Genomic DNA, 27,989 nt, shown 5'->3' on the forward strand with positions numbered 1-27,989 from the left:
ACCGGGTAGCGAAAAGTATACGAAACCCAACCAACCAATGTCTACAACTGCTTGTCCGGAATGGGGTGGCGGCGAGCCGGAGCCTAACCCGGCAACGCAGGCCGCAAAGCTGAAGGGGGAGGGGACACACCCAGGACGGGATGCCAGTTTACTGCAAGGGACCCCAAGCGGGGCTCGAGCCCCAGGTCCGCCACACACGGGGCGCTGGCCAAACCAACCGCGAGTACGCAAGAAGCAATGCTCAATAGGCACGTTTGTTTACCTTTTAATTTCCCAGAAACCTTTGGGTGATTTTTAGAAATATATTTGATAAGTTACAATTACCTTAATTTTACAGCCACATTGATTATTAGAAGCTAAGTAAGGGAGGGGGGTGCTTTCAGAAACATATCATAAAACGAACAAGGAAAAAAAATATAAGTAAAAATCAACCATGAGTGAAAAGATGATGTCCTCCTTTGTGTTTGTGCTGCCAAAGGGGTTTGCTGCTGTACAAATCACCACGCTGTGATCTCTGAGGAAAGTGGCTCTCATTCTGTGCATTTATTAGAAGGAGGGGAAGAAAAAAAAAAAAAAAAACAAAACAACTTAATTCTTTAAAACTAAACATGTATCAGCCCTGCAGTTCCTTATATGACATAGCACTGTTTGGGTCAGATTCTTGACAACCATTTGTATTTCCTTTGTGACCCAAAGTGAGCATCACTGGAGAAACAAGCAATGGATGTGTCACTATGTGGTGCTGCAGGTGACAAATAGCAACCCATTGCACTGGGAGGGTTTGAATCCTCTGTGGGTAGACATGTAGGTTTTGAATAATAGGGTTCCAACTGAGGAGTGGGGCCCAGTTCTTCGGTGGAGCTGCGGGCAAAACACACACCTCTTTTCTTGGTCTTTTTGGTTCGAGCCCCACTTGCTGAATCCCTGTGTTTTCCTTGAGCAACTTAAGGATTGTCTGTTTTTTGGGTGATGTGCCCCTCACCCTTGGGTGTAGCTACAGCTTCATGCTAAGAACCCCTGTAGACTGCTGTGAAAACACACATACTTGCCCTCTCAGGGTTGCTGGTTCAATCCCCATGTGTGCTGTTTCTGGCGATGCAGAGGTGAGCTTTTCTTGAGTCATGTGGCTCAGGTCTTGGGTACAGGTACAAAGTTGGAGAGGAGAAATCCCAAAAAGCTCTGTAGCACTGGGTGCAAATGCACATGCTTAAGTTTCTGAGGTTACTGGTTTGAGTCTCAGTATCATGTCTCTTTACTCTCAAGTCACCCTAACATAGTTTTCTGTTTAAAGCTGCCAGCTGTGAAGGAACAAGAGAGATATTAGAAGCCCCAGTTTCTGGGTAGTGGTGTGGCATAACAGGTAAGGAGCTTGACTCCTAACCAGAAGGTCCTTGGTTCGGTTCGGTTCCCCGGGGAAGGTAAGTATGGACCGTGTACCTGAGTCTGCCACTGCCCATAGTGCCAGCGCTTAAGGATCCGTTGGTGTGAGGTGTTTTGAAGTGAATGGGTAATGGGGGGAAGAAGAAAGGAAAAAAAAAACTGCCCCCTGTGGGGGCCTTTGTTACTTTTAGAGGAAGTGTAGGGCGTTAAAAAAAAGAATTCTTGTTCAGTTTTATTTGACCTTTATCACTAGTCTTATACTTTTGATTTACTCTCTACATCCTGGATGACCAGCATCCCAGAGGAACCCTTCAGCATATTTGTTGCACTTACCTTAAATTTACTTTTCCTTCATGGCTCACAGGAGACTTGAACCCAAGGTTGTCTTCAGCAGGAGCACAGTGCTTTACCCCTGCACCACAGAAGCAGCCTTGAAGCACTTGCTTTTTTTTGGGAACTTGTCTCATTAAATGTGACTGTTGCAGTGCTGTCAAAACACCAAGTGTCTTTACATACGTGGGATTCAAGACGCAGCTTTACCGGCCAAAAGAACACCTCCCTAACCACTCAGCCGCGCCTCCAGAGCTGCGCTGCTAAGGCCTACAAACATCTCATGTACCTTTGACAAACCTTTGTTACACAGAGGTTCAAACCCCAGACTTCTTTAACTGAAGGGTGTAATTCCAACCCTCGGGCAACAGAGCTGATCACATCCCCTCACCCTAAAAGTATTTGAAGAAGGCATTTTTTTTTCAGAAACTCCAAGGGAGTCACACAAAAAACTGAAACCCAGTCTTCTCAGCAGCAAGGCTAACACCAAAACCACCATTCCACCTGAGCAGCCACATCCGCAACGCCTGACTTTGTGTGTATTGGCGGGTCTCTACTTGAACATAGCGCATTAACAGCTGCACCACGGAGTTACGACTCCTTGTAAAGTTTGTATTATTGAGGAAACAACTTGCCATCCTGATACATTATACAATCTTGTGGAGCACAACGCCACCTCTTTAACCGCTCAGCCAAGTTCCTCTCCGACACACAACTGGAACCTTTATCGCGAGGCCAGACAACAGGCTCTAGTCCTCCTCCTGCATACGTTCAACGGGCCTTTGCTTCGTGCACCCCAGAGAGGCAAGAGCTTGCAAAGGGACCTCATCGTTAGTTGCAACAAGCACGGAATATTAACTGCGACAGCATTAATCCCCTCTGCCTTATGCAAGAGGAACAACACAGCAAGGGCCTATGAAGGCACTTAAACTGAGGTCTGAACATCAGATACCTTTGTTGTAGGCATAGTGCTTTAACCACTAGACCACACAAATAATCACACGTCCGTTATTTCACCTCTTCTGTTCATGACAAAAGTTTTAGCGTTAGAGATTTTGAAACGTAATCAGCCTAACGGAAAGGCAACTCCAGGGATCATAGATCAGAAGCTGATCAGAAACGCTCCCCCCTGCTCTGCTGCCACCTTGTGGACACAGAGAAAATTGCCACATAGTTTTTTTGTCACCGGATGATTACAGCTCGTCCTGGGTGTGTCCCGTCCTGGGTGTGTCCCCTTCCCCCTCAGGCCTTAGGCCCTGTGTTGCCGGGTAGGCTCCGGTTCCCCGTGACCCCATACGGGGCAAGCGGTTCTGAAAATGTGTGTGTGTGTGTGATTACAGTTCGTGGTGGCATGGCGGCATTGTCCTGCGGTTCAAATCCCACTTGGGGTGCCTTGTAATGGACTGGTGTCCTGTCCTGGGTGTTTTCCCTTCCCCTCCAGCCTTACACCCTGTGTTAGGCTCTGGTTCCCTGTGACCCCTGTACGGGACAAGCGATTCAGAAAAAGTGTGCGATTACAGCTCTGTTCGTGTCCCCAAGGTGGTGCAAAATATAGGGAAAGCAGTGCAAAATGAGCACGTTTTGTGCTGCTGTTTCACCAAAGTAAAATAACTGAGTTTTTTTTTTTTGCAAGTTGTTCCACTTGCACTGAAGACAGTCCAGTGTTCCATTTTGGCCACCGAGAGTTACAACTACTTCTTTACCTTTCGGTTTCCCAGAATCCTCTGGGGCATTTTCTGAATTCTGCATGTGCGTCAGAAACGTAAACTTGCAGCAATTAGCTTGTTTCTGGAAAGAAAACTGAACTGGAGACACATTGTTGCGAAAAATAGAGTACAGTTTCCCAGCTCCTAAATCCACTGCTTGGTACAAAGCTGCCATCCAGGGAACGCCTTTTGTAATACTCGGTTTTCTCAAATGTTCCTCTTGATTTAAATGTTACCACCCGATAACAAAGTCGTGTTACTGGAGGGTTATTTCTGAGGAAAGCAAAAGTCAGAACAGTCCTGTGATGAAGACTATTTCCAGAGTGTAATATTTTCCAAGTGTTATTTGGCAACAAGGAGAACTCATTCCAAAGAATCCAAACCCTCACCACACAGTTTTGGCATTTGATTTTGATCTACGGTGTTATGGTACTTTTAAAAAAAAAAAAAAAAAGAAAAAAAAACAGCTTCTGTGTTCATGCTTTAAGTGCTTTGACTGAAACTAAAGAACAGTGTCGGGAGCTACATTTTCATGCGTTCTCTCATTTGATTGTTTCGTCTAAATACTGCGGATACCTTCTGTTAGGATGTCGAAAACTAAACTCAGTAGGTGATCATCACTGTATTGTATGTGCTCTGCCCCAACCCCATTCTGCCCTCTGAAACTCTTTACGGATGCTCCTCAACTTACGACGGCGAGCTGGCGCTAGACAGTCAGTAGAAACCGTACTTCGAATTTTGAATTTAGATTTTTTTTCCCCTGGGAAGCGACATGTGGTACGATACTCTCTCGAGATGCCGGCCACCAGCAGTGATCCGCATCTCCCAGTCCGCCACACAGTCGCTATACAGATACCCCCCTGAATCGATGTTGTTTGGTGAATCCATGGCGGGAAGAAGAGGAGGAAGAAAATTACTCTTGAGGAGAAACTCGAGATAATTTCCCGGCGTGAAGGAGACAAGCCTGTAATGGCCATCATCGCACGTGAACTTGGACTTTCACAATCGACGATCTCCACCATCTTAAAGGGTAAGAAGCGATGATGTTCGGTAGGTTAAGTGTACTTACGTATATTTTTGACTTACGATGGGTTTATCGGAACGTAACCCCATCGTAAGTTGGGGACCGTCTGTATTTTACTGGCCCCCTCAATGGTTTGTAGAAGCATAACTACCACATGATACCATAACAGAATAATGTACACCAAAAAAAAAACTTGCACATATAAACATCAGATTCACCATGCATTTATTAAGCTACAAGATAAATGTTTGCTCCGCAAATAAATAACAGTAATAACGTCACTTTGACAAGTAACGTTCCTTAGATTAATTACTGATCCCCCAAGTCCTGTTTCGTTTCTCCCAATGAAGAGCTCTGCAAGCAACAAAATCCAAAGTTCAGTACAAACCCTCAAGCAAACCGCAAGTGAGAAATAACAGCCGTTTCACTTCTTTCTGACTTTGACCGGAAAGTAACGATCAGCCCATTTCTCCGCAAAAATTTTCCATCGAAAGTTACCTGCTTCACTGTGACGCCATCGTGAGCCGAGAACACCTGAGCCAAAGAGATGCAAAGCATTCTATGTCATTTTGTCACTGAAACGTGACAAATTCTACACACCACCTCACTCAATTTTTCGTCCTTCCCCAAAACTCAAAGGAAACCGCAAACCCTTTAGCACAAAGCTGAAAACCAGATGGCTCTCCTGACACAACTGAACTGTCTCAAAGTAGCTCTCCTCTGCAGGCCCCACCCCACCAAGACCCTGGACAGCTCATTCAGCCCCAAGCCTCGCGCGTGAAGGTGCACCAGCTGAAAGGCGGCGCTCTCGCTCCTCCCGCAGCTTCGGAGAGCGCTGCCAGCGTGCGGTTCAGGACGCCGCGGGAGGAACCGGGTCCCGCGTCGCGTCCCCCGAAGGCGAATCTCGGAAGGAGTCGGGCAAGCGATTGGCGAACTCCACGAGCTCGTAAGACTCCCGGATGTCGGATAAGCCAAACCAGAAAACAGTCCAGCTGCCGTTGGTAAAGCTGCCGTCGCAGTGTTTGAAGTACCTGAGGGTCCGAGAAAACACAGTCTTACTTTTACCCCGAAACTGAGCCGAGTCCACCGTTATTTACTCATTCAACCGACGCTATTTTGTAAGTTACAATAATAAGTCAGTAATTATTATGATTGATGCATTAATAAAAGTGGCTCTTTATTTATCGGTTCAGGGTAAAAACACTGCTCAGTGCTACTCCGGCAGCCCGGAGTGCAACTCAAACCCAAGTCCCTTGAGCGCAAGCGGCAGCTCTAACCACTGCACCACCTGCTGCCCGTATGTGATGTATGACAAGATACTATCGTATATTTAGACAGCAACACCTTTCATTAATAGAAATTTTGTCTTTAGCGATTCAATAAATTTACCACCCCGCAGGTGTCCTGACATCCCACAGTTCCTCAGCTCACCACGGGTTGATTCGGTTGGTGGTTCGAGACCTCCAGAAGAGTTTGCCCAGGTCCTGCCTGATGCTCTGCCACAGTATCTGGCCGGCTCCTTGGCCCTGCTTGCTGCTGCTCACCACAAACTTGTCCAGATAAGGCGTCTCGCTGCTGACGGGCTCTCTGGTCACGACGGCTGCTGCCGTGTACCTGCGCGACGACGGCCATACGACAATATCAGGTATCGGCATATGTACAACGTGTAGCTTTTGACGCGAACGCAGCAATTGGAGCGCAACTCGCTACATTTAAGGAAGCTGCTCGAATCGGTACCTCGCTGAAAGGAGGGCTTCCTTCCACTGAGCTAATAAGAGCAGCGCCAAGGTACACTCACCCATCCGAAAGGTAAACGGAATGGAGCTTCTCCTTGAGGGAAGCAATGTAATCATCCTTGAGGCTCTTATCGAACGACTTGTTGATCAAAGCAAGGAGGCGGTCAACGTCAATCTCATCCAGACTGCTGTACCTGAGAAAGCGGGACAGAACACGAGTGAGGGGCAGCCGGACGTCCTCGTTTTGGAGGGAACCCAATAAAAGACACCCGGACCGCTTCCGCATGCGTGACGAACCGTGCGGGTGTTGGAGGACTACACCCATTACTTTAACGCAACGCACGTCCGAGGACAGCGACGCCAACGGTACAAGGAGACGTGCGGCTTTCGCACACTTGTCCTTTCGGGTGGAATGTCACATTAGACAACAAGACATATCTAAAGTTTCCCTTTCGGTGCGACAGAACAGAAGTAACATACATCCTTTTGGGAACTTCACTGCTGCCACTTTAAGATGTAATCCTAAGAAACCTGGAAAGACTCAAACTTTTTCTTTTCTCCAACAACATAATGAAAACTATGTCTTTGGGTAGACGGTGCATTTCAGACACTACGCATTTGGTGAAATACATACCTACGAATGGGATCTCCATTTTTAAAAAGTGTTCCTGAACCTAGAACAAGGAAAAAAAATTAAAAAAAATCAAAAAAAAATCAAAAACATACAAGTACATGCTTTGTAAAGCCAAATGATCCTTAAACATGTTAACAGTAATGTCAGTGATAAATTATTTCATGTAACACGGTGATACTTTGTAGCTCTAACACCAGCGCTGCCCCTGCCATTCATCATCATCCACCAACTTCAATATCAAAATTATATTCCAAACGTAACTAATATGGTGAAAATGTATAACATTGACTGATACAGAACAGAAGCGTTCAGAGATCACGGCTTATTACCTATAATCCGTTTTTAAAACTACATTCATACATTTACTCAAAACGCATTTTCTAAAAGCACGTTCTAAGTATCTTGTATGTTCCTGTGCAATGAGTCCACGTGTCAAATTCAGAAAATCCGTCTCGGCACTGTAGTTCCAGGCACTGCTTGTCCAACACGTTTAGCTGTTGCGGAAGAAAATGTAATAAATCACGTCACAAAAGTAACTGGATTAGAAAGAAAAAATTTTTTAAGAGCCATTTCTGCTACTATACGAGTTGTTGAAACGTGAAGTGGCTCATAGGCCAGTGAAATAGGGACAGTGCGAGTACCGTGTCGAACTCCCACTGGCTTCTACGGCCGTTCTGTCCTCAACACGTTTACGTTTTGCGTCGCCGAGTAAATGAGCTCAACTCGAAGACGTCCAGCTCAGCACCACACTCCATGGACGAAAACACGCAACGTTCTCGTTTCCCACATGCTCTACAAAGTGCTGATGACGATGATGATGATTTTCTCTAGAATTTTCCTCTTATTCTCACAAAATCTCTTTCGTCACCAAGAATTCTGTGAACGAGGTGTCAAGAATATGCCTAGGAAGTGTGCATTTGAGACGGAGAGCAGAAGAGAAAAGCTTAAGCGTGTGAAACGCGCAATGGCATGAAGTGCTTTGAATGAAATGACATACTACTCTTTGTTATGAAACCGTTCTTAAACTGCTCACATTTTTTTAAGGCTGTTTTTAAAATCGGTAATGCTTCCAGCGGTGTGCCCCAACCCTCTTTTTCCCCCCATAAGTCCAGTTACTTTTATTGCACAGTTTTCCATAATGCGAGCTTTTAATCTGAGTTTGATTACGAAATCTTCGCCGCCATTAAAAAAAAAAAGAAAAGAAAGTTGCTCTTGGCATTTTCCCCTTCGGGACAGCGAACGCTGGAATGACGCCCAGCACTTCAAGCGCAGCAATTCCGAGGGCGAAAAAGTACGACGAGGTAGCCGTGACACGGGATCCATTTCCGCAGAGCGCGTTGCTCACACGCCACAGCAGACGACACCTTTAATACCAACGGCACAGCGAGAACGAATCCGCACCCTTATGGCTGAAGAGCTCCGTGAGCAGCGTGTTGGCGGATGTGATGACTGCCGAGCACTCGCAGGGTAACTGGTTCAGGAGCCGGTCGATGACCCGAATTCGCCGGCGTTCCGCTGCGCAAAGCCAAGATGCCTGGGAGAGGGACGCCATGTCGGCAGGTAGCAACACCTGGCCCAGCACCTGTAGGACAGGGTAGGAAGACACCAGGCAGGACAGCAGTTATAGGTGCTGACCTGTAACTCGAAGGTCGCCGGCTGAAGTACTTCAAGCGAATTGCTGTAGCAAAATATCTACCCTAACGAGGGTTCCGAAAAATAAAATGATGATAAACACATAATAGTAATGTCATTAAATCTATTTTATACAGACTGCTGAACAACAGAGCACAAGGCAAAAGAAGAAAAAACAAGCAGAAATAGGGCGGTGTACATTAACCAAGTAAGCCAACTGGCAGTCGAGGAGAAGAAAACAAAACCTTCCGGCCAAGAAAAAGGGAGAAAAATAAACCTCTCACGGTTCACGTACCAGTGGCTGTACACTCTTCCTGGGCATCATGATAATAATTAATTATCGCAAACAGAAGAAAACAAGCAAGCAGTCTAAAACTGATAGCGTCCAGTATGGGTGAACAAGTGTGGATTGTGACAAGTGAGGAAATCCAGATTCAGCAGATCTTGTACAAGGTAAAGTGCCAGATTGGACCACTGGCAGCGCTCCTTGCAACGCACACTAGATAAAAGCATGAGCCGAGCAATAAAAGCTCTCCAAGTAAATAATAGTAGAGATCAGCTTTCGCTTTTCTCTTTGCGACAAATTCATAAACAGGAAACGGAGGGAAACAAAGAAGTGTTTATTCCTCACAGCCAACCTTTTGCGAATGGGTTCGGATGCCACCCCAGCTGTTGAGGAACATCACTTTGAGAGGCCGCAGGGCTTTGGAGACGGCGGCCGTCACGTCCGCGGAATTCAGGACCATCGAGCGCCCAGCTGTACCCCGGCCCACGGGACACACCACGGGAACGGCGCCACAATTCAGGCTCCACTGCAGCAGGTCCACGTTGACCGAGATGAGATCTCCGCTGGCATCCAGGACAAAGGGGGGAAAAGTGCTTTTTGTTCTGACTTATTTATTCCTCGCTGCCCACCCATGAAGAACAGACCGGGTTCGGTCAGAATACGGACAGGGATGCAGGACATCGATAACGGGAAGGATATGGGCAGGGATTCACAGGAGGCTGACCTGGTTCCTGGCTCTTCATCCTCCACAAGCAACAGGGCCTCCGAGCTAAAGAAGGGCATGACGGTTGCAGAGTTGTTCTGCAGAGCCTCGCTGAGCACCTGGCAGCGGCGTACGACGTCCGCCTCGGAGCCGAACGCCGTCTCTGCAGGGGTCTCCGACCGGGACAAGCCCATCACCACCACCGGCTTCATGTCCATGCGCTGCAGGAAGGAGAGTCCAAAGGCCAGGCTTTGCACCATCTCCATGGTGTCGAACACAGATGCGTCCACCTAGGAAACGGGGAAAGGGAGCGTTTCTGCAGCGAGTTTCCTCAACTATCCTCTGTTGCGAATCCACAGTTATGGAGCACATAACTGCCACCCTTCCAAAGCACCGAGGATCTGTCTCGCTATTATTTTTTAAAGGTAAAACACGAAAGGGTTTTATTTCAATTTTTTTTGGCAGACTTGCGTGAATCCCTTGTCCACCTTGAGCAGAAAAGTCACCGAACGCTTTTCCTCCTCAAGCTTTGTAGAACTCGCCAGTACGGTATTTTATTTTTGATCGTCTTCCAGACGCCAATGGGCAAAGGAACCGAGTAACAGAGCCGAAGCGGACTTTACAAATTACGCAATATCCGAATATCTTGATGCCGAGCCAAACATTAATTCCAGACCTATTTAATGCCAAGATCCTTTAACCCTACTTTAGAATCCCTCTTACTTTTGCTGCTCGAGATATACCGTATAAAGACAAAACTGGACGATATTGTAATGACCCCGCCTTACTGTTTTAGGAGGGAGTGTGTGCTTAATGTAAATAGTTGCATTATGGGAAATAACGTTAAATATGTGTGTAACCACTGGGGGCACTTACGGAGAAAATAATGGGGTGGCTGTGCCTGCCAGTATGTGCCAAGGAAGCTGGGATGGATGACTGTATGTACAGGTCTTGGAAAAAAAAAAAAAAAAAAAAAAAAAAAAAAAAAAAAAAAAAAAAATGATGAAGCCAGAAAGGGGATTGTTATGGGAAAGACCAATTGTAGGAATGGTTTTGGGTTTGTTTGATTGTGGCTTTTTAATGTTTGCTTTGGTTGTGTGTATTATTGATAACTTTATTAATAATAATGTAATAATTAACAGAGAACAAATTCTCAAATACATTTGTCACTTTTGCTAGGAAAAAAGCTATTATACGTTAACTACAAAAGAAAAACATCAACGCCTCAGGAAGCAGGCGAGGAAGGGATTAAAAGGTGTCGAAAGTGATCGAAGCGCTAACGATCGCTCCGGTATCGATGGAACTGCGCATGCGTCAAATCGGAGGGAGACTGTTTTACCGGTTTAACCGGTACACAACTATAATAAAGCTTATAACAAGCGGAAAGAAATTCAACCGAACAAATTGTTCCGCTTCAAAACACGAATTTTCAGTGAAAACGGGAGGAAAACCAGAATCGGACTTTTTCAACGAAAAACTTGTGTTTTTTGGCCACGCCTTGACGAAATTATACGGCGCGGAGATGGCGCTGATGCAACTTTGGTCGCACGGACCGGTTCCCAGGAATGTTCTTTTTTTTCTTCCCTTCAGAACAAACCGAACCGAACCGGACCGGACCACGGAACTCACCTCAAGCACGGCGAACGCGGGCGCCTGCGACAGGGACGCTCTCTGGAAGTGTGTGAACCAGTAGCGCGCCTCACGCGGGTCGCCGCCGACCTCGCTGAGGAACGCCTTGACGTCCCGGTACACGAGCGTGCGGGGGGGGCCCGCGTGGCGATCGCGCAGCTCCGCTTGGCCCGGCGCGCGGGTCCTGCTCACGAGGCCGGCGGCGCTACTGCTGCTGCTGCTGTGACAGCCCGTGATGGGGCGCTGCGGTGTGGACGGCGGCCTCCGGTGGTGGTGGTTCCTCTGGTCCGGGGCGCTGGGTTTCGACAGCAGCTGACCGGCCAGGATCATAGCCCTGCAGCCGGAGGTACCCCTATTTACCTTGGCCATGGCTCGCGCTGCTGTCTCTCCAGCCAGCCTCACATATGACTAATTAATGCCCGATTCGGCGAAGGCGTGGTTACATCCGCAGGGGGGCGTGGTTAAATCAGTAGGGGCGTGGTTACCGTTGTACACCTATACTGTATGTATCGACGGTTAGCTTGAACTCTTCTTAAAACACAATTATGAAGTTTTTTTTTTTTTTTTCTCTCCCCCTCACTCGTTCTACTTTCTGACGGACCCTTCAACGGGAGTTCTGGAATACTGACAAATTATAAAAGGTGAAGTATACTGTAAAACCCCTAAATTACAATATCCGTTGCAGTAATGAATATGAAATGTCCAGGAAGTTCCAAAATTAAATGTTTTAAATGTCACGTATTGAACCTTGTGTTCTTTGTTCATTTTATACATTTGGAATGAATTTGTAAAATCTTAAGTCACAACTATTTGGTTAAACAGGCAAATGGCGAACATATCACATAGGCATTGATTGTATAATAAAGATTAAAGGACATCTGCGATAACATTTCAAAATGTACAGGACTGTAGTCTTGATTTTTTTTGTTTTTTTACATTTTTCAATTCCAAAAAATAACAGCACTTCTTCCTAAATGTCACTCAAGCGAAAACAATGACAAAATTACAACTTTATTCTTTTATTTCCATGTTTCTATTAAAAAAAAAAATACTGAGAAGGAAAACCAGAGCAGCCCCATTCACAACCCTTGGTTGGCTGCCCTCGCTGCCCGTCGTCTTACTTCAAGCCAGTGGCTGTGCCTCACATCGGGCTACGAGTTCCAAACCACTGTCAGTATGTATTTTGCCCACCGTGGACGCCAAAGTGCGGGGCTAAAGCCTGCGTGTAACAATCCTTAACAATTTCACATTTATCATTTTGGGCCAGAAGGAATGTAGCTCGTAGCAGTAAAGGAAAGGTGGGAGAGCTGGAATCTGTTAAATTAACCAAGTATGGATTATTCAAGAGAGACTGCATAACAGCACAGAACGTTCAGATTTCAGAGTAGCAGTCCCCCTTGCAGGAACAATAAAGGACCAATTTAAGGAATTATTTTAGTACCATAAAAGGTAAGGTCACATGGTCATTTTAACCCTGTACTCAACCACTCTCTGCAGTCTGGCAACCTTGATTGTACAGTACAATTTCATGTACCCTAATTCCGGTAAACACCAGATCATGCACAACCCGCTTCCTGACCATGCAGCACAAGGCTTTGGCAAAAATAAAAATTCTATAGAAGACACCTCTCAAGTAAAAAATGAGCACGAAAAGGAGATTTTGCTACAGGGAAAGGGAAATTACATCAAGTCTTCATTAAAAAAATAAAAAATGTAAACATCTCTTTTTAGGTGCAATTCTCATAGGTAAATTTTCTTGGTCCTTCTTGGGATTCCCCTCAGTTGGACTATGTGGGAAAACAACTTTCTCCCAAAAAAAATTTCAGCCAATCTTAGCTGTGGTACTTTGGTGTATTTCGATAAAATACAAAAGTTAAACATGGGTACAGTCAAAATAATCTTTCTTATATATCTTTCTAACTGTTCCACTTGCCTTTAAAAATGGAAGACAGGAAAAGAGTTGAATGAAAAATAAAGGAAAAAAAATGACAGGCTGGGAAGTCAATGATGGAAGAGTTTCAGATGGAAAGTTAGGTGAATAAACTTTATGGTTGGTTCTTGTTAAATTATTTTTAAATACTCTACTTGGCGAATGATTTATTTTTACCCCCCACTTTTTTTTTTTTTTTTTTTTGAAAATGGTTTCCATCTCCCCTGGACCCTCCTCAGAACCAGACGCAAAAGGGTAAGGGACAGCGGCCTCATCTGGCGATGGAAACAAACGGTAACATCTTCCCCGGGCTGAACTGAACCAAAGTGAACCAAACAACCGCCTCAAGATGATAAAGTGGAGTCCTTCTGTGTTTGCTGTGCTTGTGAATGCTGCATCGACTTCTGGCTTTCCGCATCTCTAAAATGCTTCTCAACCTGCAAGGAGAAAAGCAGTTTGTCACGGGGCAGCAGGTATCTAAAGAACACAAACATGCAACTGAAAGGCTGCTATTTCAGGTCAAGAAGGGCCCTCCCCCCGATGGGGCACCTGTAAATTAAATAATGCCCCTTTGCTTTACTGTTCAACAGAACATTAGCATGGAGAAGAGTACAGCGATCCGAGACGTGCGTCTATTAAACGTTAAATGATAGCATACTCACTATTTTGCGTACATGACTTAACGCACTTCCCTCTTTGCCTTTGCAGTTGTCCACCTGATATGGTGGTGAGATTACAACATCATCCATCACAATTATATTCTTCTCCTGCCATTTACAGTCTTTAATGCTGCAACACAAGAGAGTGGAGAATCAATGTGTCAAAAAATAGCTTGGGGTCATTTCAACATTGCTATCAAACACATAACATTGAAAAAGGAAAAACACTGGGAGCTCAGCGCAGGACAGCAGCTTGGAATGACTTGGTTCGTTTTGTTTTAACGGAAAACTGTCGGTCAAGCTAAAGCGAGATGCGGGGAGAAACTAATAGCCTACAGCTCTTGGATTTAGCATTTCCTTACATACCAAAGGAAGACTAACATTCCTATCCAGTGGTATTTTTAAAAAAAGCGCACCAGATTACATGTCTGGATGTTGCGGCCGGTAAGAATTAAGCAAACTCACGTTTTGTGTATTGTCTGAAAGAGTTGCTGGCCCTCCACGGAGACTCCAGCGCTAATTGCATATGCCTGAGACAGCTTATCTTCCTTTTCTGTGCGCGCCCGGCTGGCAAGCTGTGGACAGAATCACAATTTGCACAATTCAGACTGCTGTTTGTTGCTGACTGGATGAAAGGGGGGGTGGAAAGACTGCACAGACATCAAGAGGCATTAAAAATGCAAACGGTTTTTCAACAAGGCACCCCCACGAAGATCCAAACCGAAGAATTTCACCATTATAGTCAACGTTTAAGCCAATGAGTGAATTACGTAAAAATGCTTTAGATGTGGAGAAAGCTAATTATGGCATACCCATAATTATTCCCACACGACACTGCAACTATAAGTGAGAGGGGTTGTGTATCTGTTGGGGGGGCGGGGGCTCACCTTATTAACATTCAGCGATGCTAAAGGAGGAGGAGTTTCAGTGCGGTCGTTGATTACATCCACCTCCGAAACGTAGGCTAAATTTATCAGGACGACGTCGCTGAGGTTCGGCTTCCCGCTCGAGGGAGCGCATTCTGGTAGGGTCTGGAGTCAAGGCAGTTCAACTGATGTTGCGGGGATGCTGCTCAATCTCAAACCTTGTATGAAGAGCGAAGCTGAACCGCTGAAGATACGTTAACTATTTACAGGGAGCATCGTATTAATACCATTTCAATATCTTTACCGGTCCCGGTTAAGCAATCTATATTATCACAACCAATTACACACAAATAGTTTATGTAGCAAATAAAGATTGTAATTATGAAAGAAATGCCCTCACAACTGGACTAAGACACTGTCAGCATTATGGAAAGAATAATACGACCAAGCATGCTGAAAATCGTATTAACACAGTGGCCGCTCACTGCCTTCGCAGCGGACCTCATGGCTGAAGGACAACTTCAGAAATAACCAATATAAAAATTCATTTTTGTGTCTCTGTAGGCATTCATAGTGGCCTTGAATGTAATCTCAATTTTAACAAAAGAAAGGAAAAAAATAAAAAACCCACCATTTACAACAGACTCACATACAAGGACATATCTTATAGCAAGCCCGTTCACTGTTACTGTTCATACCGGGTAAACCATGTAACAGTACTTAGAACACACTGACATTTAACCTCAGCTATACTGACATATTCAGAACGCTATTATATCCCTCACCTTTAGAACGTTCCCACAATAACAGGAACGAAAAAGGTCAGGTTAATGAAATCGGATACCGACTTGTATAAAGAGCTGGTATAAAGTTTGCAATGAGGGGGGGGAAAGAAAAATACATTACTTTTCTCACTGTGTAAAGCACGCAGGGAAACTTTCCTGGAGAAAGACCACAGCTTCAAGGTCAATGAAGACCAAAAATGGCTTTCTGGTGTGAATCCAGCATCCGACCAAAGCACGCAGCGGGAACGTTAAACGGAGGGGGCTGCGCTCAAAACATACATCACAAATCCCTCTGAAGTAAAGACACCAGGACCGGAAACAGTGAGGAAATGACCGAGAACCAACAAAGCCTGACCTTGAAATGTCCTCAAAACAAATCCAATGAGGAATCTGCACCGGCTGGAAATCCTACCTCTGCGGAACAGAGCGAACGAAGGATCAACCCGGGAAACTTTTTTTTTTTTTTTCAAAAAAAAAAAAAAAAAAAACAAAACACCATTTGCTGCAGATGTCATAAAATCAGCAGGCTACAAAAAAAGCAATTAGAAGGCTTGTGACCAGTGAAAAAAATTCTCCTCAAACTCCAGCCCCCCATTTCATCAGCTGGTTGATCAATTTAGGATCATGGTTGTCTGGAGCCTATCAGAGGAGGAAAGGGCATGATGCTCAACACACTAGGAACAGAACACCATGCCACACACAGTCTCCAAAAGAACTGATCAATCATCCTTGGGTTGTGGGAGGAAACCAGAGCATAGAAGGAGAAAACATGCATGATCAAAAGACCGGGTAAATTCGGACCGAGCAAGAGCGAGTCCCAGACCCGAAAGCCCACCCCCGCACAGCTGGGAGATTGCAACGCCACCGGGCCACCGAGCAAGAAAACATAGAACCGAAATTTAACACACTGGTCAGATCAGAGCGCCACGAGGGAGAAGTAACTCAAAGATAGAGACACATTCCTCAGCTGCCCTCCAGGCACCCTTGTTCCCCCAACAACCCTCCCCAAACCCTCCCCAGAACACCCACCCAACCGAAGTCCTTAGCTGCGAAACACACAGCCCATCTTTCAAAACGCCACCGTAATTAAGCAGAACGGTTATCCTCCGCACTCATCCTTACTCAAAACATCACAGCAGCAAACACCAAATGCAATAAAGGACAACCTGCCAACATGTGCTCAAAACACCAACGCCAGAACACACGGCACTTAACAACCCACCGCTTTTAATAATTCATCCGGGCCCATCTGCACACGTCCATCAAGCAACACGCCCCCTGGTGGCCTTTGGAGGCATTTCGCAGATGACTAAATTAAACACCACGATGAATGAATGTTTCACGAAGACCGGTCAGCGCTGCCCTTATGACCGAGCGCGCCGCTTCCGAAAAAAGGCCATTTCGCTGCGAGTCCTGCCCTTTTCCCTCCCGCAGGCCGCAGAGAAACCCGGCCACACCCCTCCCTCTGTCCGCTCGGTCCCACGGCTGCACGCCCCCGGCGACCGGGCCCGTCCCGGTCTCACCTTCCAGCTCCGAGGGACACCCCGTCCACCCGCCAGGGCTCCGATCGCCACCGGTCAGGTGGACCGGGGAGCGAAACCCTGCCCACCGCCCTGGTATCCAGCACAGGGGTCCAACGTGCCGGAGGGGGGTGGAGCACCAGACTGGAACAGCTGGAGCTGCTGTCCCGTCCCCGGTCACTCACTCACTCACTCATTCATTGCACTTCCACTAGACACAGACTACTGGGCTGAATCACAAGCCAAGGGGATCAGGTGGTGGAAGGGTCATGATGCCGTGGTGGTGACAGAAACCAGCCACACACACACACACACGTGACAGAGGAGTCTCAACGTGCGGCGACCACAAGAAGGAGCAGATAAACTATTAATAAAATATAAAAAAAAAAAATTAAAAAAAAAAAAAAATTACTGCCACGGAGAGATGCGAGTGCCCGCGGCCTGTTGGCGGTGGTGGTTCCGGGGCCGGAGCCCGAGCCCACGAGGGGCGCTTCCCTGAAGTTCTTCACACACACGTTTAGTTTTGCGTCCCCACTGGCGACTCGTCGGTCGCTCACATGGAACCAACACAGCAACACACACACACAGCCGCGCCGCCGGATAAACGTCAACGTCGGCGCCCGCGGGCCAAAGGATACTCAGAGTCAGCATCTTGGACTGGTAGTCGAACGCCACAACTTCCCCCTGGAGCCGCTGGCCTAAGCAGGTGAGGCAGGAGACATGGCTCCCGATGCTGAAATACTCCCCCGGTCCAGGAGCCGCCATCTTCTCGGCCAGGAGAGCGGAGCACAGCGTCGACGTTACGTAAGCACGCACAGCAGCGTCGGCTCGCTGCGTCATTGCGCGCGCACACACACATACACCCCCCCCCCCCTCCTTGATAAATACAAGCGTTGCCAATTTCAAAGCAAGATTCATATTTTAAAAACAGGTATTTTTTTTTTTTTTTTTATATTTAATTTATTATAAAAAAAACTTGCTAAGTTTGTAATGTCTAACAAAATACGCCCGACAAAGTGAAATATTTCATGACTGCTGTAACCAAAAACTGAATTGAACAAGCTGTGTAGTTGGAAAAATGCTGTGTCTGTTCTGATTCCTGAGGTAGTTTAACACAGATTCCTTCTTTCGTACAACCAAATGTCTAGGCACAAAACATGCTTCCTGGACCCTGTATTAAAGCTTCAGTAAAAATCTCACAGCTCGCCTACTAAGTATGCCCAAATAAAACGAAGCAAGACTCAAGACTGCCTTTCAGATCACTTCCAGGCCAGAATAACACCCCATGCAACCATGAAACAACCATAACTAAATGAGAACAATGCTTTTTATTAATATTCACCATTATGGACTGATAAAAAATGTTTATTTTACATGTGCACATACTTGCAGTTTTATGCAAATGCACACACAAACACACACAGAAAACAGAACACAAGTACTGACTGTATAATGCAATGGTCATATCCACAACTGTATTCGCAGCAGAAAAGCATTAAAAAACAGGGCATTAAGGAATGTGGTTTGATAATTCAAAACTTCTGGATTTTAATATGTGTATATTGAAAATATATGGTAGATGGTTACATAAATGCTTGCAGAAAGACACAAACATTGCTCCTTCAAAAAATACATTTTTCTCTTTCTCCATCCACCATCAATCACTAATAACATTATACACAAAATATGAAATATAACATCAAAATATACATATTTATTAAGGATCAACATAGTGTGGCCACAACAGTATTTTCTACAATGACTGATATTATATACAGTGATATTCTGCAAGGTCTGATTGTGGTTTTCGTGTAATTGTAATCCAGTAACATTACACTTTCTAAGATGTGATAAAAATGCAATGAACCTGTTGATCACATTTACTGTAGATATTTCCTCTCCCGTGTTTTCGGCTGTAGTTGAAATACATCAAGATTTGCGATTTCTTTCCAGTGCCACCAAAATTAGAACATTTAAAATGATAACATTATACGGGGAAGATTATTCCTGAAGTGTAAATTTGCGCTGAAAGGGTACAGTGAATAAACTCGTGAATATTGTGTATTGTTCTGAAAAGTACAACAGCCAAAACCGTACACTGTCTTATCTTTCCACACTTTAAGACAGCAGTACACAACACAGTAAAAGTTCCAAAGAAAACTGGAACCAAACTGAACCAAGACTCACCTTCACTGTTGCTTTTCCTCCTGTCAATGATGATGATTTTAAAAAAAAAAAAATAATAAAAAAATAATACCCCATGTGTTTAGTAAGACATGAATAAATGTTGACAATGGGCCTTTCGGCTAAAATTGCCCACCATATTTAAACGCCCGCTCGTGATGAGCGCAACGACCTATGTGAAAATTATTTGACCATAATGCACAACCATTTTCTTCCGTTCAGTCATCCTTCTGACCCTTGTGAAATTTTTTTTCTCCAGAAAATACTCCAAACTCAGCCATTAATTACAAAATGAAATATTGCATTATGAGCTCTCATTACAAAATAAGACATTTACGTGACATACTTGCATTGATGCTGTCTATTACAAAAGTGTTCGTGTGATGCCTGGATGGACGAGGACTTGAAGAAATTCGGGTGAGCGGTGGGGGAAAAAAGTGAATTACGCAGGGAAGCGAGCCGTTAAAAACAGGTGAACGTCACGTTACAAATTTGCGCACATTTAAAATCTGCTGTTCGCGTTCGGAGAATTACACACGCACACGCGCACACACACACACACACACACACACACAAAAAAAAAAAAAAAAAAAAAGTATTAAAGATAGTTTAAACAGGGCCAGGAAATGCCGCTAAAATCACCGTTGACCTTGGGCCTTGAATAAGCCACCTCTAGCAGACAACAGACCATGAACATTAAGGCATTATTAACGTTAATAAACATGAGTAACAAGCATGTGATTTTTTTTTTTGTTTTTGATTTTTTCCCCCCACAGAAGGCACCAAGCTTCTCTTGAACCCTCTGAGCACTTTACTTCCCTTCCTTTCGTGACACTTGTGGTATGAGGAAGGGACGGGAAATGCCTTCGACGTCTCTCCGAATCTCCACCTCCATCCGAGACGCAGGAAAGGATCCCATTCTCATCATTTCGGTGTGGCCGCTAGCTGCCTTTCGGAAGTGCCCCGGGATGGGCGTGCGGCGCCGACGCGAGCGTCCGTGTCCCTCGAGAGCGCAGGTGAGGGAGGAAGCGGCGTGAAGTCACCGAGCGAACGTGTTTCGGACTACGAGAGAGGGGCTCCCCTCATTCTACATTCAACAGGAGGTCACACAGTAAGGTAACACACAATGTACATACATATGCTATGTACATTACACACACACACACACATATATATACACAATATGCACTACGTGTTCACAGTAAAAAAAAAAAAAAAAAAAAAAAAAGACACATATATACATAGACATGTACCGTGTTCATACGTAGGTACATTTTGCAGACCACCGAACAGACATACAATCACACAAACTTACTGGCGAGAGACCAACGGAGAGTCGTAGTGATACGAGAGAAGTAATCGAGTGAATTGTCAAAAGTGTCTGGCTTTCCATTACACACGTGTTCATAAGCACCGCAGCTGTCAGCATACAACGCACTTAATCACTGAGTGGCGTCGGTCATCCAGCCCGTCAGCGTCGTTTCCCTCCGAAAACGGTGAGCACCTCCTTCTTGTGCGCCTCGCCGTCTGTTTGACACGTCCCCTGGTCCGCGCGCCGTTTGTCCATCTCCTCATCCCTCCCCTGAGGGCGAGGCGGCCAGATCGAGCACCCAAAGGTGGGTCCAGCCCCCAAAGTGGCAAGAGTCAGCCGGGCTGCCAGTGGAAGCGGCGGGCCGCAGGGGGCGGAGCCTCGCCGAGGATGTGGAAATAAAAGGCTCACAAGTGAAGGCTGCAGGGCTACAGCGCTGGGTCCTCCTCCATTGGCTCCTCCGTGGACCTGCACGCACAGGAGAGCACAATGCCGTGCGGAAACCTTCTTTCAACGGAGCGGAACCGCTTTTAAACGGCAATAAACACCACTTTGCAGCGCTCAGCCTTTGCGAGCGCGAGAATACTTCCAAAAGTTCTCGCGCAGCGTGTACACGTCTGAAGCAAAAGGTTTGTTGAAGCACCTTCAGTTTAAGGAATTATATGCACAAGCACAGGTTCAAATGGTCGTAAGTGTAAAAAAAAAAAATAAAAAAATAAATAAATAAATAAATAAATAAATAAATAAATAAATACCACGGGCTTTAAAACCGTTGATCCAAGATGCTGGAAACCTGGAAAAACCTTGCTAAATTACTGAATTTGTTTGGTTTATTCTGCTAAAAAAAAATACACCTTCATAATCAAATAAAGGCATAAGATGATGTGTACTCAGTGAAATCATGTATAAATGGTTGAAAGCAACGCAAAGCAATGCTGGGAATGGCCTGAATTTAAATAACTGGATATACGGAGCTATGGCTCGTGCGATGCAGAACTGGAGGAGCATGAGGGTCGATTACAGTCGGTGTCTCTGCAGTCATACCTGACCGCCTCCTTGGCAGCTCCTGCATCTGTGTCGACCGTGAGGGAAGCCATGGCGATCAGCGCGTCGGCCTCCTCCTTCTCCCTCCACTGGGCCTCCAGGAGGGACTGGGCCACCGTAGGGGCAAAGCGCTGCACCGAGGTCCAGTGCTTCCCTGAGGCAGGACAGAGCCCAGTTAGGGTCACAAACGACTCGCACACTGAAGCAAGATGACAAAATCAAAACTCACAAAGGCTCTGAATTACATGTATTTTACATTCTACAGCACCTATACAGACTGGCTCGCTTATGACATAAGGGTTTGTCTCCATTCATTCATCCATCTTCCTCCGCTATCCGGGGCCGGGTTGCGGGGGCAGCAGTCCGAGCAGAGTCCTCCAGACTTCCCTCTCCCCGCACACCTCCTCCAGTTCCTCTGGGGGAACCCCAAGGCGTTCCCAGGCCAGCCGGGAGACGTAGTCTCTCCAACGTGTCCTGGGTCTGCCCCGAGGCCTCCTCCCAGCGGGACAAGCCCGGAACACCTCCCCAGGGAGGCATCCGGAACAGATGCCCGAGCCACCTCAACTGGCTCCTCTCGATGCGGAGGAGCAGCGGCTCTACTCCGAGCTCCTCCCGGGTGACTGAGCTCCTCACCCTATCCCTAAGGGTGCGCCCAGCCACTCTGCGGAGGAAACTCATTTCTGCCGCTTGTATCCGCGATCTCATTCTTTCGGTCATGATCCAGAGTTCATGACCATAGGTGAGGGTAGGAACGTAGATCGACCGGTAAATTGAGAGCTTCGCCTTACGACTCAGCTCCCTCTTCACCACAACAGACCGGTACAATGACCGCATTACTGCGGACGCCGCACCGATCCGTCCGTCAACCTGCCGCTCCATTTTTCCCTCACTCGTGAACAAGACCCCGAGATACTTAAACTCCTCCACTTGAGGGAGCAACTCCCCCCTAACCCGGAGGGGGCGATCCACCTTTTTCCGACTGAGAACCATGGCCTCGGATTTGGAGGTGCTGATTCTCATCCCCGCCGCTTCGCACTCGGCTGCAAACCTCCCCAGTGCACGCTGCAAGTCTTGACTTGATGAAGCCAACAGGACCACATCGTCCGCAAAAAGCAGAGACGAGATCTCGCGGCCACCAAAACAGACACCCTCCGTTCCCTGACTGCGCCTAGAAATTCTGTCCATAAAGATAATGAACAGAATCGGTGACAAAGGGCAGCCCTGGCGGAGTCCAACATGCACCGGGAACAGGTCTGACTTACTGCCGGCAATGCGAACCAAGCTCCTACTCCGGTCATACAGGGAACGAACAGCCCGTAGCAACGAGCCCCGAACCCCATAATCCCGAAGCACCCCCCACAGGATGCCACGAGGGACACGGTCGAATGCCTTCTCCAGGTCCACAAAACACATATGGACTGGTTGGGCAAACTCCCACGAACCCTCCAGCACCCTAGTGAGGGTATAGAGCTGGTCCAGTGTTCCACGGCCAGGGCGAAAACCGCATTGCTCCTCCTGAATCCGAGGTTCGACTATCGGTCGGATTCTCCTTTCCAGTACCCTGGCATAGACTTTCCCAGGGAGGCTAAGGAGTGTGATCCCCCTGTAGTTGGAACACAATCTCCGGTCCCCCTTCTTAAAAAGAGGGACCACCACCCCGGTCTGCCAGTCCAGAGGCACCGTTCCCGAACTCCACGCGATGCTGCAGAGGCGTGTCAGCCAAGACAGCCCCACAACATCCAGAGACTTGAGAAACTCGGGGCGGATCTCATCCACCCCCGGAGCCTTGCCACCGAGGAGTTTTTTGACTACCTCAGCAACTTCAGCCAGGGTAATGGACGAGTCCCCCTCCGAGTCCCCAGCCTCAGCTTCCTCTACGGAAGGCGTGTCGGAGGGATTGAGGAGATCCTCAAAGTACTCCTTCCACCGCCCGAGAACATCCTCAGCTGAGGTCAGCAGCGCACCACTTCCACTGTAAACAGTGTTCGTGGAACACCGCTTCCCCCCTCTGAGTCGCTGGGGGTTTGTCTCTAGTTGTCATCATTTTTAATACTATCCATCGTTATTTAGTTGAAGCCAATGTCCAGTCCAGCTTTCGATGTTAGGTTTAAAATTGCTAAACTGAAAACAATCAGCTACCAATTCACACGGCTTTTTAATTTCTTCTCAGTCAGTTCAAGGTCAGCACCCTGACAGCAGTAAATTCAAATTCACGACCTTCCCAATGCACGTCGATTGCTCTAAGGTCCTTGCACAGTCCAGGTTCGATAAATAAAATCAGTGATCAATGATCCTGAAGATTTTTTTTGTCATATTGAGCTCATCTGGAGAAATTTCTGGGATTTCATTGACTCTCCATCTCTGAGTTTTTTTTACACAAATTTCACTTAAGGTATTTGCCAGCCCCACCTTCAAGTGCGCAAGCGCAACAACAAACCCCCCACTCTTTGTTTTCTTGTGCTTCCGTTACTCTTTTTTTTCACGCATCGTATTTTGGCATCTTTGGCACCTCGACCTCCAGGCTGCCGAAAGTCCACCGGCAGATGTGGCCAAGAAGCCTTTTCCATCCTTCCAGTGCACTGAGAGGAGCCCCAGCCTGGACACTAGGTGGCAGGAGAACACTCCACAAGACACGGACTGCGGTGGGGTGAGGACTCACTCTGAATGTCGATGACTCTCTCCAGCGAGGCCACCGCTTTGGGACAAGGTTTCTGCTGCAGCACTGTCTCTGGTACGGGGTCCAGCTGTGGGAAGCAACACTGGCAACATTCACCATTGGCACAGGCAGATGCACATCCCTATATTATTATTATTATTATTATTATTATTATTATGTGCAACAGTAGCATTTGGCTTAACCACTTTACAGCTGGGTTTTTCAACTTGAAAAATTCAGGTTAATTATGTCTCCTTCGGGGGGTGCGGTGGCACAGTGGGTTTGACTGGGGCCTGCTCTGTGGTGGGTCTGGGGACTGAGTCCTGCTTGGGGTGCCTTGCGGCACACTGGCATCCCGTCCTGGGTGTGTCCTCTCCCCCCTCAGCCTTGAGCCCTGTGTTGCTGGGTTAGGCGCTGGCTTGTCGTGACCCCACTCGGGACAAGCGGTTTCGGACAGTGGTTGTGTGTGTGTCCTTATAGGTACAACAGCTGGGCCATTAGTGATCTGGGGTGATGTAGGGCACAGGGAGTTCCGGTGCGGCCATACCTCATCCCCAAGGAGAGCAGACACGCAGGTCTCGGAGGCATCGCAGATGGCGGTGAGGTCGTGACCCCCCTCCAACACCAGGACGACACGGCCGCCTGCCAGCTTCATCAGCTGCTTGGTGAGGTGGCCAAAACCTGGGATACAGAAGACGTCTCAACCCCTTTGTGGTCTTTCACAACAAGTCTCTGCATGTGCATCGAAGGAATAAATACATTCCACTTGGAGCATTATTATTTATTTGCATGACAAAGCGTTTCACTAATCCCTTGACATCAAACTGCAGAGCTACTGTCTTGGTGACTAACATAAAAATGGAGGGGAAAAAAGACAGATGTCACTGGAGATCAATTCCTCTTAATAATTCGATTTAATAGGTTCCAGAGGGAAGTCCGATTTTGTAGCCATCCTTCCCTATATTTTCAACAATCATTAATTCAGTGAAGAGCAGTGATTCAGAGCCCTGGGGATCACCGAGGCGCTGTGTCACACACTGACATCACACTACAAGAATAAATATGTGGACAACTAACTGCCCAGTGGCCTGAAAAGCGTGGAAAATTCCAGAAGCATGGACCTCTGAGGATGACAGGCAGATATCAGCATCTCAAGTCTCACTAAGCACATTATTATTATTATTATTATTATTTTTACTACTACTACTTATACTACTACTAGCCAATATCAAAAAGACACCTTTGCGCAGTGTGACAATTTGAAGTGTATGTACTAAGCCACTAATAATGATGGGTCATTTTTGCTGGAGCGTTTTGGGGTCAGTACCTTCAACGAGGGTTCAAGACAGGGTCCTTTCATCTGCATGGCGATGTCTCTAACTGCTAAGTCATACTAAGGTGGTGCACAGAGAGAAATTCACTACTTACACTTGGCCGTGACAGAGTATCCACCCAGGGGGGACTGATGACCCTCGACAGCGTCGAACCCGGCCGACACGAGGACCACATCTGGGGAGAACTCGTAAGCGATGGGCATGACCACCGTCCTGCAAGCGGATAAACGACAGCAGCAAGGCATCATCAAGTCCAAGTCCACTTCCCAGCAGACGAGGCTTTCAGCAATAAATCATACAGGGCCCACCGTGAAGAATCATGCTATCTGCTTAACTTCTACCTCAGATGTTTAATTCTGTATTTTACTGGGGGGAGGGCGTCCTTGAACCCTTAACCAAGAGTGCCACTCCAATTACGTAAAGAGAAAGACATGTCGCACTGTAAACTGCCTCCCTCTGCTAAGCCATTAAGAGAGATGGAGAAGTGGAGGGACAGCTGAAAACTTTATTGGTCCCAAAGGAACATGCGTGCGGCACCATAAATAAGAATAGAGGTAATTAAAAAAGTGAGAAACAGACAGCGGATGCAAAAGGGTGAAAAGAAAAAAGCAGTACTGACAGCTCCTGAGGCAGCAGGTGATCAGTGCCACGCAAGCCAAAATAGCACTACATGTAAAAAGATGATGTCCTGCTCATGGGTCTAAAGCAGTGTTGTGTGTGTGTGTGTGTGTGTGTGTGTGTGTGTGTGTGTGTGTGTGGTCACAGGACAGGTGGGCGATGGTGCCCTGCGGTCCGAGAAACACTGCTCCGCTGTACCGGAAGGCTGTGAGATATTCCACGTCGCCCATGGGGGGGTCCACACCTCCGGTCCACGCGATGTTCACGTTGAAGCCCACCCCCGGCCCCAGCCCGACCTGCCGAGACAAACACAAAGCGAGAAAATCAGAAAATGCTGGACATGTCTCCCTTGCTGTACCTTCATACAGCTGAGCAGTTTCTGCTCTAACTAATAATGCATCCCATCGCATCATAAATAACAAACGCAGTATTTCTGTGATCCAGAGCAGTAACCAAAGTACCGACACTAACATTTACATTTTACTACCTTTACTCATTCTGCAGATACTTTTACAGTGAATACCGTAGGCTGACACCTCTTCATCCAAGGCTACTTACATTGACAGGTATATTACATTACACAACCTACAGTAAAATCACTCACCTGTACAGTAGAGAAATGTAACACTCTCACATTATTATTGTAGCGACCCGTGTTATCAAGAGTTTGAGCGGGAATTGTGTTTATTGTGCATAGTTGCATTATGGGAAATGTGAATGAAGTGTGCAACCACTGCGGAGACTCACGGGCAAAATAAAGGGGTGACCATGTTTGCCAGTGAGAGAAAAGAAAGCGCTGGTGGTGATAAGGAGGCTGGGAAGGCTGGCTTGAGGCACAGGGCCTTGAGAAAAGGGGGTTCTTAGACCGAGAGCATTATTTTTCTGTGTGCCACTGTTCTAATAAAATGTTTATTATGAATGCTGTCCATGCGTCCTTCTTCACCCCATCTGAACCCAGAGTGCTTGCTGCGTGCCATGTTGCTATCATTATTATGGGAAAGTTGATAATGTAGTGGTTAGAGCTACTGCCTTTAGTTCTAAAGTTATAGGTTTGAGCCCCACCTCTGGCTGTACTACCCTTGAGCAAGGTACTTACTCTAAATTGCTCCAGTGGGGGGAAAAAAAATAAATTACCCAGCTGTATAAATGGTTAAATAATAAGTAAGTCTGTGATAATTGTAACCTTAACACTGTAAGTCGCTTTGGAGAAAAGCGTCAAATAAATTTATTATTATTATTCCTTTTTCTCTACTCGGCACCGCTATCCTTCCCAGCTTTCAATGTTAGATAAGCAGCTTTATCATGAGCGACCCATTTATAAAAAGGGTATTTGTGCCATATCAGTTCAGCTGATGTACCTCGATCTGTGAAACAGATATCAATGAAGAAAGCAATAAAAATTAGAAACATTTTACAAATTATGGACACTAACTGATGTTCGGATAAAAAGAGGCTGCAGCGAAGCCCTGTGTGGAGATGCCTTTCTCCAAACCGGGAACAAAGGTGGACCGCCGAGCTCCTCCGAGGCCACGAGGGGTCGGCGTGCAGCTGATGTAAGCAAACGCAAGCCGGCGAACCCATGCAGCCAAGCAAGAGGCCAGAAGAACTATCGTCTGATGTAACATTACGTTATGCATCAATTATTCCTGCTATAAATAATGAGTAGTGGGTCACTTAAGGACACTGACTTATAACCTCAAAGCTGCTGGTTCAACATGCGTCACAAGACCACCTTCTCCCCCCGCCATGCTCTTCCAAATGAGCATCAAGAACATGTCCTGCACCCCGACCCTGACGGTCACGAGGTTTTCATGAAACCAGCTCAGATCACGTAGCATCACTCAGGCTCGCCGTAATTCCAACCTTTGATTTGTGGGCGGCGCGGCGCCTGCCGTCTCACAGCGCCTGGGTGGTGCAAGAGGACGTGAGTTCGAGCCCTACTCAGTCTATGTGGAGTCTGTATGTTCTCCCTGTGTTTGCGTTGTTGGAGTTCCTTCTGGGCACTCTGGTTTCCTCCCACAATC

General features: G+C 46.7%; 3 protein-coding genes across 8 annotated transcripts in view; all 3 read right to left on the reverse strand.

Annotated features, from left to right (window-relative positions):
* Window positions 1-4,664: 4,664 nt before the first annotated feature.
* Window positions 4,665-11,717, reverse strand: nags (N-acetylglutamate synthase). The gene is made up of 8 exons (XM_029254277.1): window positions 11,061-11,717; window positions 9,453-9,721; window positions 9,081-9,291; window positions 8,212-8,392; window positions 6,811-6,850; window positions 6,239-6,370; window positions 5,872-6,054; window positions 4,665-5,471 (listed from the first exon to the last, which is right to left on the reverse strand). Exons 1-8 carry the CDS (start codon window positions 11,427-11,429, stop codon window positions 5,291-5,293), a joined length of 1,566 nt encoding a protein of 521 aa, XP_029110110.1. The 5' UTR covers window positions 11,430-11,717; the 3' UTR covers window positions 4,665-5,290.
* A 346-nt stretch (window positions 11,718-12,063) lies between these two features.
* LOC108941701 (protein LSM12 homolog A-like) lies at window positions 12,064-17,606 on the reverse strand. Its single transcript, XM_018764489.2, has 5 exons — window positions 17,459-17,606; window positions 14,537-14,670; window positions 14,115-14,224; window positions 13,653-13,779; window positions 12,064-13,427 (listed from the first exon to the last, which is right to left on the reverse strand). Exons 1-5 carry the CDS (start codon window positions 17,583-17,585, stop codon window positions 13,335-13,337), a joined length of 591 nt encoding a protein of 196 aa, XP_018620005.1. The 5' UTR covers window positions 17,586-17,606; the 3' UTR covers window positions 12,064-13,334.
* Window positions 17,607-18,173: 567 nt separating this feature from the next.
* The window catches only part of hdac5 (histone deacetylase 5), a 57,777-nt gene continuing 47,961 nt past the window's right edge, over window positions 18,174-27,989 (reverse strand). For all 6 annotated transcript variants that reach the window (XM_029254199.1, XM_029254200.1, XM_029254198.1 and 3 more), the window contains exons 20-25: window positions 26,164-26,261; window positions 25,442-25,560; window positions 24,561-24,694; window positions 24,017-24,101; window positions 21,358-21,511; window positions 18,174-20,781 (exon numbers count right to left, since the gene is read on the reverse strand). In XM_029254199.1, the coding sequence (XP_029110032.1) occupies window positions 20,742-20,781; window positions 21,358-21,511; window positions 24,017-24,101; window positions 24,561-24,694; window positions 25,442-25,560; window positions 26,164-26,261 (630 nt within the window). In that variant the 3' untranslated portion in view covers window positions 18,174-20,741. The remainder of the gene's footprint in view (window positions 20,782-21,357; window positions 21,512-24,016; window positions 24,102-24,560; window positions 24,695-25,441; window positions 25,561-26,163; window positions 26,262-27,989) is intronic.

Source organism: Scleropages formosus, chromosome 8 (assembly GCF_900964775.1).
Source record: "Scleropages formosus chromosome 8, fSclFor1.1, whole genome shotgun sequence".
NCBI lineage: Eukaryota > Metazoa > Chordata > Actinopteri > Osteoglossiformes > Osteoglossidae > Scleropages > Scleropages formosus.